Here is a 10241-nt window from a genome sequence, read left to right as displayed (position 1 = left end):
TAGGAGATGAAGGAAATTGCATAAGATTGGATGAAATTGTAAAGACAAAAGATTCTCTCTTAAATTTGAATAGAAAAGAATCTATATTTTATCATATATATACATATATCGGAGAAAACTAAAGATTATCAATATTATCATATATTCTTCATTCACACATTGATGAGCCCAACTGTAGTCGGTTAATCTCCTATCACAACATTATAACACGACATGAACCTTCTCTTTAGCATAAATTACAAATGCCTTCCATGTCATCTCCATCCTTTCATTTTTCCTTCTATTACAGTATTTATGTAATCGTCATATCGCGCCGCCAACATGAAAGAAGAAGAAATCCTCTTGTGTTCCCAGTCATCGTCATAATAAATATATTTTTATCTTACTAAATTTATACTTTTTCATTCGTTTTGTTCTGTTCAACTTCATACCTCGTATCCGTTGCCTTTTCTTCATCTGAAACGCACAGCGCGTGCTGTATTTAGGCGTTTTTTTTTATTATACCGGATCCGGTCCGGATCCGGTGATTTTTACCGGATCCGGTAGCTCCTGAAAAGTGCCGGATCCGCCGGACCGGATTGCAATCCCTAGTTACAAGTCTACATGCTTACATTTAAAACTAATTTTTTACAAGTGAATTTAATTGTGTTTCTCACAGAAATGCTTATTACAAGACGGTTTTATGAAGTTAGGAAATATAGAACGGTTATCACCCAAAAATAAAAGAAAAGATAGAAAGAAAAGAAGTGGTTAAATTTCTCCCCTTGGTCCTTTCGTAGTTGCAATTTTTGCCCGCTTGAGAATACCAAATTATAATTACTGTACCGGCTTACCACTTACTTACCAGTTGCCAATTCACTTTATATGTGCCTAGTACTGTAACCACTTTTTCTTACTAAAATAAAATTTTATTTTGTTTTGTTTTGGACGTATGTTATGCAATACGTGCACTCTGATGTTCATTAAGATTGTTTGCACTTCTCTATGTAACTTATTGTAATATTCTTTTGGAGAAATACATCCTTTAGAGGAAAGGGGACAACCGCTTTTAAATACGAACGTAGTCCCCATTTCCTCCCCGGACATTAACATTATAGGAAATATTTTTATGCAATTTGTTGTACTAACCGTAGCTATGCCCAGGGATCGGAAACCGGTATTTTTTTGTATGGGAACGAAAACGGTATTTTTTCGTTCTTTGTTAATTATTTCATTCCTAATCGGGCAATCTAATAATACGAAGTCGTTATCTAAAAACACAACTGAGTCCTACATTTTGAGTATAAAATAAACCGAAATATATGGTTATTTCGATGTTTTTGCAAAAAACCGGTTCCGATCCCTGGCTATGCCCCTTCGTTTGGCTTTTTCGATTGTTTGATTATGATCGAAAATCACTTGTTCATCGGTTACTCGGAAAAGTGGCGTAGGTTTTAAAAGAGAGGTGCTCAGTAGTGACTAATAAAAGAGAAATTATAATAATATCGTTCAAAATTCTGAAGAATTTAAAGTAAACCTACCTATAAGCGTTATACTGACTAGGAGGTCCCAACTCTTTCTCAATTTGTAACAGTATGATTGTGACCAATAAACGATTTTTCATGTTCATTTTTCATTTCATTTCTTCTTAATTTCAAACGAAAATTCTCTGAAGTGTTATTAAAACTTCCACAACAGGGACATGTTCTGGTATAATTAATTTCACTTTTGACACTGTGACACAGAATCCATAACAATTCCAGATCAAATTCATAAACTGTTATTAAAATCATAACTACATGATTTACCAACGTTTATGTTGTACAGTATTTACACAGATGGTCATAATTATAACAATTAGACAATAAGGACTGTAATAAGATTCAACGTGCACTAGAAGGACGATCTTGTCCGCAGTGGCACGTCTATATAGGGAGCGTGCATGAACTGTAGGAGGCAGCACAGGAGCCGTCAGATTTTTGGCGCGAGGCGTAAATGTGATATTTTTTGTTCCAATGTAGCCCACAAGATGGCAGAGCCTACTATGCACAAGAAAACACGTGACATGTACATGTGCATGTTTATGGTTCCGATTCAGGCCACAAGATGGCAGACCCTCCAACGCGCACGGTCCAAATATATACCAAATATATATACCAAATCTATACCAAACGTGAAGAAGTACAGTTGACAAATCAAAGTTAATGTTACCACCCTCCGGTTTAAAACTACTCATCCAGCCCATTATCAATGTTAGTTACTACACTTACTACCAGAACCAATAAAAATAAAACCGGCCAAGAGCATGTTGGGCCATGCTCAGTGAAGGGTTCTGTAGTTACCCTTCCGTCACAATACGCTAAACTGGAGCTTAAAATATAGTAGACTGTTAACCAAGGGATGAAACGGTACCTTTCACCCGAGTTAAACAAATAGGCAAATTTGCATAATCAGTACCTAATTAAAGAAACAGACTTTCTTGCAATCGGAGACTTTGCATGTCTAAAGATAAATATCCCATAGCATAGTAGATAGACATAATACATCGTACACGAGTGCAATAAACGAATATGAATAAAAAATTAGCGGGATTGCCTCTTACTTTTTACTGTTTCGTTCTAAAACTGCCAATAGTGTGCAGTAGTCAACGGCTTTACTCATACAGCCAATGAAACTGTTTTAGACAAATTAAATATTAAATAAAAATAAAATGAGTAAAATAAGCAGTATTTATCTTAAATTTTAGCATATTTACATGAATACCTTATAACCAAATAACTTTAACAACCCATTTAATGTCGTAATAACGTTTATAAATACTTGAATTGCATTAGGTATAAGTTAAGATTAAGTTACATATATTGGTTGCTATGCCCTTGCAGGGCGTATGTTTAGCAAATAAAGAACTTTGAACGTGGGCTTAGTAGCTCCAGTTGTCTCATACGCAAAATTCGTCATCTAGGAGCATTGGTTGATCAAATGCGACTCAGATTTTATTTATTCGTATGGCATTATGATTATGATTACACCAAAATTTCTAAAAGTCCAGAACTGCCAGTCTATGCTGAATTCATGCATCCTCCCAGGCAACGCCTAAAATCCCGCCACCCGCCCTACAGAATGGCAAAGGAGTTAATGAAGGACAATTTTAACATCGGAGATAAATGGATGAAGGAATGGAATTCCAACCTGCCTACAACTTGCAGCGACTACAATCCCACTGAAAGGCCCAAAGGCTTCTCGGCCCCAAGACGCGAATGGTGCCAGCTTAATAGACTTCGCACAGAGCACGGCCGATCTGGCGATTTCATGTTTAGGTGTGGATGGAAAAACACCCCAGAATGCGATTGCGGAGCGCCTATACAATCTATCCACCATATTATTAACGAGTGCCCGAACCGAATGTGCCCTGGTGACCCTCTGGACTTAATAGCGTTTAGTGAGAACGCAGCCCAATGGGTAAAGAACCTAGATATAAATCTGTAAAAATAAAACTGTAGAACGACTCATAATCATAATGCCATACGAATAAATGCGACTCAGATAAGACTCCCCCACACCATATTGTGTATTTATGGAAACGATTATCGGAACAACTCTTGTGGGGGAGTTTAATAGATCAAAGGTCAATTTAACACATATCAATGTAAAAATAAGGATCAAAGTCAAATGGCGTTCTAAAAGTTTTAATCATGTGTCGAAAAGTGGCAGTAAATTTACTGTGGCTACAAAATTATCTTTGACAATCCACCTCTATTTCAAATACTCTTTGAGCATACACATACAAAAGGTTAATTATAAGGAATATCTGAGATAATATAATAGAGATATAGAGGAAGAGATGAAAAAAAGGTAGCGGAAATTTTCAACCTCTTCAGTATCGCCGAAATAGCTCAGTTGGGAGAGCGTTAGACTGAAGATCTAAAGGTCCCCGGTTCAATCCCGGGTTTCGGCAAGTACTGTTTTTTGTTTATAAAAAATATCTAGTCAGTTAAATTTATTGCCTGCATGATAAATAAATATATTTCGTACTTTTTGCACATCAAATTTATTTTGTTATCATTATCATGTATGAAATTATCTTATTTGATTAAGGACATTTTCTATAGTGAAGTTTTTTTTTTTTTTTTTTTTATTTATTATAACATTAAAATATAAAATATGTGTACCACAAAACAAAATATTCGCCAAACTGCGAGACAGTTTGTTGGCGATGAGCTCGCTCGTTATACTTATAAAAAGGTACATAATTTTGCACTGTCCTACCGTCCCGGCATGGCCAATTTTTATGTAGGTATTACAATTATGAAGTAGGTATAACGTAGGATTGGTGACTCAACACTGGTGGCGCGGGCGCGTGACAGGAGCACAGCGGTGCGTAAAAAAATAGGCTGGGTGTTATTAATTAAAAACAATAAAATTACAAAAAAAAAACATATTTTATTTTATTCTTAAGTTGTCTAAATAAATTAACGATATTACCAATTCAAAAAACGACTTATAGTCGCTACTTATAATAATAATATTATATTGTAAAGCGATAAGTCCCCTAAAGGTCACAATAAATAACGGGTTTATTAATATTGAACATGCATACGTTTAACAATAATTATTTGAATTTAATTGAGTTTAGTAATAGAATATACTTTTAGTCTGAGATCATTACCAATGGAAATATTAATTATTTACATTAATGTTGTACAGTCAGCATCAATAGTAGCGGTTGAAACAGCGCGCCAAAAGTATCTGATATTACGGATAACTTTTCCAAATATAGATAAATCTCTAAAATTTACCTTCAAAAGTACATCTTTTACCGTCTTAATTGTTCTACATATAGAACCATCACATGTTGTTAAGTTGTAGCAGAATGGTACTTAATACTTTACTTTTGAAAACTTGTTTGATCCGCTACTTTTGATGCTGACTGTACATATATGTATGTTAAGTGTTACGTTCAAATTTTTTTTTTACATATTTTATATACGTATTACGTCTTAAAATACAACACATATCTCTTTATATATACACATTACCGACTAGAGCCTATTTGAAATAAATATATTAGATGATCATATTCAATACTTATTACTAATTGACCAAAAATAATTGACCTAATTAATATAATATATGATTAAAGTTTTTGGACCTTCAGAAAATAGCTCAAGAGATATTTTCTTATCAAAGATTTCTTTCATATATTCAAATTGCATTATTTTCTTCAAAATTTAGTTAATATCAATTCTTTTTATTTGTTCTTTTTATTTAATTCTAAAGGAACAAAACAGAAAAAAATATTTACTAAGACCCAGAGGTCATGATATGAAAGAAAATCTTAACAGCGCGATGTAGAATTCTGCGCTCACGGTACAACGACATCTAGCGTGTGATTTGTAATTATAATTCTCTAATAGTCCCCCGCATCAATACTTGCAAAGGCAGATGCAATAGGGTATTTGATTAACTAGTCGTTTCTTTTATTAAACTATCAAAACGATAATCCACTATGAAATGTATATGAAACACAGAAAAAGTAATGACGTCACGGTTATGTTACTAATCTTTATAATAATATAAAACGTTTATTCACGCATCATGCTTATAACTATTATTATTCTTCTGCCAAATCACAGAGAGGGTTGTTGGCAGAAGAGGCTCCTATAATATGTAAGCTAGGTAGTTTATATGTAACTTAAACTTATATTATTATCTACTTAACCCTTTACCGCATGCGCAGCCCTATATGGCAGTATACATATATCATGGCGGTTATAGATCAATCCGATTTATTGTATATTAATTGGCTCAAAAACTGATTTACGTTTTTCTAATAATTTTTCGATACTTTATTTCGTACATAGTGTGAAACAATTCATTTTACAGTACATAATGGTGATAAAGAGCATTTCCCGTGCATATGTCGAAACTTTAAAGAGCCATATTTACTGTAAAACGTTGCACGATACACGTGCGAATAGATAATTCGCAACTTGTTGTACTATCATTTATTCTGTAACAGTAGTAAGTATATTATTAGTAAGTATACTATTATTTATTCTGTGGCGTCATTGTGCATGACACGAATTATAGGTCTCTGGGCGGTTAGAGAATATAGATAGTCTGAATAATAATCGTTGGACACTAATGATCTAGCAAGTCCTCAGCCTGTTTAACTTCTAGATACATGGCGTCGCTATTACTCCTCTTGTCCCTTATCTTATCAGGTTCTTCATGTTTGAACTGGTAGTTCCGAGACATGAAGTGGAATATGGTGATTGCTACGAACATCAGACCCGTGTAGAAAAAGAATTGGGTTTCCTGCAAAAAAAGAACTCGATTGTAAAGCCATATATGTTATGGATGACCTGCAGGGACTTAAGGCGCCCACTGATTACCAGTTCGCCGGACGATATCGGCCTGTCAGTTATTCGCAAAAGCTGACAATCGCGAATAGCTGACAGGCCGATATCGTACAGCGAACTGGGCGAACGTTAAGCGTTGTCAGCATACATCGCACTCGAGCGGGCATTTTGCGGGCACGTCACGTCAGCTAGTAATGTTTGCAAATAAATCAATAAACTTTTGAGTTGTCAGCATAATGTATTTGTAACCTGGTATTTAATCATAATGACGCATAATTTTAATTTACTATACATTTAGCGTCGAATGATGATTCCTATGACAGTTCCTTCACGTTTCTTTTGGTTAGGTTTAATTAAAAAAAGATGTGGGTATATTTACCGTACGTATGAAATGAAAATGTTCCCTCGAGTGCGATGTATGGTTGTCAGTATTCCGCTCCCCCACGGAAGTTCCAAAGCATGATTCGTTCTTAAATTGTCTCCCGTTTTTAATTGTAAACACGTTCAAAAAACTTGTTCCCGATGCAAAATTTCAACCCATTTTTAACTCTAGTAAGGGACCAATTTTTAAAAACGCTGAAATAACTTTTCTTGTTTCCTAATATTATGTATTTCTAAAAAACGTTAGTGTTTTTTTACACGATACAAAATTTGAACCCCTTTTTAGGATGAAATTTAAAAACACGGATATAAACTCGTATTTCATTTCAATAACATGCCTTCTTACAAAGTTACAAGTGTCCACACATAAAACGATCCCAACAAAAATTTCCAACCCCTCATTAACCCCCTGAGGGGATCAATTTTCAAAAGCGCTTAAAATAATTTTCTTCTACTTTAATTAATAACTTTTTTACGAAGTTTCAAGTTTCTCGCTTAAAATAAAACATTCACTCCATACAAACTTTCAACCCCTTTTTAACCCCATTCGGGGATTAATTTTCAAAGATACTGAATTTCATTTAAAATTCCTGCATAAAGTAAAACTAGAACCCCATACAAACTTTCATTTAACCCTCTTGGGGGTTGAATTTCTTAAAATTGCTTCTTATTTCTTATACACAGTATAGATAAAATCGGACGCTCAAATTTCAACTTTCTAGGTTTTGTAGTTTCGCCTCTGCGTTGATGAGTCAGTCAGTCGGTCAGTCAGTCTGTCAGGACACACGCATTTATATGTATATAGATATTGTACCTGTCGGTAATTAGCAAGGAGCCTCGTGACAATGATGATGACAACGTTCCCCACGGCTTCAGTCAAAATCCAAACTGCTGTCATGACAGCCTTCATGCTTTCCGGGGACTCTTTGAAGGCGAACTCGTTTCCCGTCACGGCGAACAGAACCTTCAACAAATATGTATGTATGTATGTATACGTTTGTATGCACATAAACAGGTTTACATAAAACAAAACAAAAAAAAAAACAAATTTTATGTACAAAGGAGAACTTATCCCTAAAAGGGATCTCTTCCAGCTAATCTTTGAGAAAATGCGAAAGGATCAAACACAAAGGTGAAAAAAAGGTGTCAAAAAAGTTTTATTTTTCACAATAAAAATTGTTGGTACAAGTAAGCTTCAAATAAGTAAACATTCTTTATTGAACCAATAATGATACATTTCACATACTAAAACTACAAATAAGTTTTAAAGGAAAATAGAACCAGGTAACAACAGGCGGTCTTATCGCTAAAAAGCATTCTCTTCCAGACAACCTTTGCAGGTAGCAGGAAATGTAGAACTCAAATATGGAGACTATTAAACACAAACACACATACGTCAAATACTACATACTACTTATATAAGTATTAAAACAATACCTACAGTAATACAAAAATAAATATACAATATATATTTATACTGACATATATACAATATACATAATTGCAAATTAGTTAGAAAGTATAATTTCAGCTGATTTTTGATAATGGGGAGAGTTTTAGATTTAGCTAATCTTAATTCTACTGACAAATCATTCCACAACCGAACAGTCCGGAAGGTAAAAGAGCTATTATAAGATTTAGAAGTATATAACTAAGATTATGAGTCTGAAAACATTTGATAGATGAGAGATACTTGAGACCACGCTTGAAACGCTCTTTAAGGTAAGCTTTTATCGCTGACTGTACCCCTAGTGTAAATTTATTCCATATCGCGAGGTGACGTACGCGTTTGCGTTAAGTTTCATTTTGTATGGGATTTCGAGTTTCCAAAACGTCCCGCTTGGGGGGCTGTTTCTAAATCCCATACAAAATGAGACTTAACGCAAACGCGTACGTCACGTCACGCTCGAATAAATTTACACTAGGGGTTCTGGTAATCGTTTTCCGTTTCACGGAATATCAGCACGATTCACTATTGTACGACGGGTTTGCGGCAGGTTCGTATAAATAATTATTGTACTGGGTACGAAGTGCAACAGAATAAGCAGTAGATTGTTAACCAAGGGATGAACAATCAAGCTGGATCATCATATTTTTCTTGCGTTGTTGCAATGTAATAATGTAATAAAAAAAAGAAAATGTAGTATATTTTAATAGTGAAACGTGCATTTCTAATGATTGCTTTCAAGAAAAGATTATACAGCAGGTTAGAAGAATATTAATATTGCGTGGGACTTGGCTAAAACCGATACTTATACCACTGACCACACATAGAGCTATTGAAGAAGATGCAGACGAAGATGATTTTCAACAAATGGTGCCTTTCACCAGAGTTAAACACTCTACTATAAACTTATATAGTATTTTTTAAACTGTTAGAGTATTTCTTGAGGGTACTATCGATTAAAATTTATGTAAAATGATCGTTACGTATGGAATGGGGAGTTAAATATCAGAATGTAACTTTCATAATAAATCCATTTAAATCCAAATTGATTATAGTAAAAAAAAACACGTACTCGGAGCGAGCAGAAACGTATCCATTTCTGCACACTTCATCGAACAAGAATGAGCATTCCCACCCACTTTCAGAACACGAGAAATGAAAATCAAATTCAATGACCGTTTAAAAAAAAAAATTAATGTAATCGGCAGCAAACGAGCAGGCGAGCCGCCTGATGGGAAGCAGTCATCGCCGCCCATGGACATAAGCAACATCGGAGGAGCCACTTATGCGTCGTCAACCTTTGAGAACCTTAAATATCTGCTTGCCTGCTTTATTTTTTTGTTTTATTGATACTCGTATAGGAGGCAAACGAGCCGACAAATCGCCTGATGGTAAGCGATTGCCGTCGCCCATGGACACCCAGAGGGGTTGTAAGTGCGTTTTTCTCTTGCAAGATTGAATGCCCTGTCAGGTGGCTTGTGCAATGATTTCAGCACATGTGTGATATTTATAGATATAATGATATAACACATTAACGTAAAAAGGTTAACAGGGTTTCACCCTTATCTTAATAAGGATAAAAAATCAGGGTCTGACGCGATTAAGCATCTATTCAGAGGTCTACTTTAGGGTTTAATTTTTAAAACGGTCGGTTTTTCTTAATGGGACCCAGTAATACAGTGTATAGGTACAATACAAAAGGTCTCTTAGCCTGTTATAGCGTTTCAAATGATAATTTATCTACATATTATAGAATATATAATCTGTAACCGTAACTCAGAACTATAAATAAATAAATAAATAAATATTATAGGACATTATTACACAAATTGACTAAGTCCCACAGTAAGCTCAATAAGGCTTGTGTTGAGACTTGAGGGTACTTAGACAACGATATATATAATATATAAATATTTATAAATACTTAAATACATATGAAGCACCCATGACTCAGGAACAAAATATCCATGCTCATCACACGAATAAATGCCCTTACCAGGATTTGAACCCGGGACCATCGGCTTCGTAGGCAGGGTCACTACCCACTAGGCCAGACCGGTCGTCAAACTCTG

General features: G+C 34.8%; 1 protein-coding gene and 1 non-coding gene across 2 annotated transcripts in view; one reads left to right on the top strand and one right to left on the bottom strand.

Annotated features, from left to right (window-relative positions):
• The first annotated feature begins 3861 nt into the window (after positions 1-3861).
• On the top strand, positions 3862-3934 carry Trnaf-gaa (transfer RNA phenylalanine (anticodon GAA)). The gene has a single exon. It is a non-coding gene; the product is annotated as a tRNA-Phe (tRNA).
• A 470-nt stretch (positions 3935-4404) lies between these two features.
• Positions 4405-10241, bottom strand: part of LOC133523830 (peptide transporter family 1-like) — a 45090-nt gene continuing 39253 nt past the window's right edge. The window contains exons 14-15 of the mRNA XM_061859575.1: positions 7537-7686; positions 4405-6297 (exon numbers count right to left, since the gene is read on the bottom strand). Of these exons, the coding sequence (XP_061715559.1) occupies positions 6121-6297; positions 7537-7686 (327 nt within the window). The 3' untranslated portion in view covers positions 4405-6120. The remainder of the gene's footprint in view (positions 6298-7536; positions 7687-10241) is intronic.

The sequence above is a fragment of the Cydia pomonella genome, chromosome 12 (genome assembly GCF_033807575.1).
Source record: "Cydia pomonella isolate Wapato2018A chromosome 12, ilCydPomo1, whole genome shotgun sequence".
NCBI lineage: Eukaryota > Metazoa > Arthropoda > Insecta > Lepidoptera > Tortricidae > Cydia > Cydia pomonella.
The sequence above is the reverse complement of the archived record's forward strand: the minus strand, read 5'-3'. Positions and strand labels throughout refer to the sequence as shown.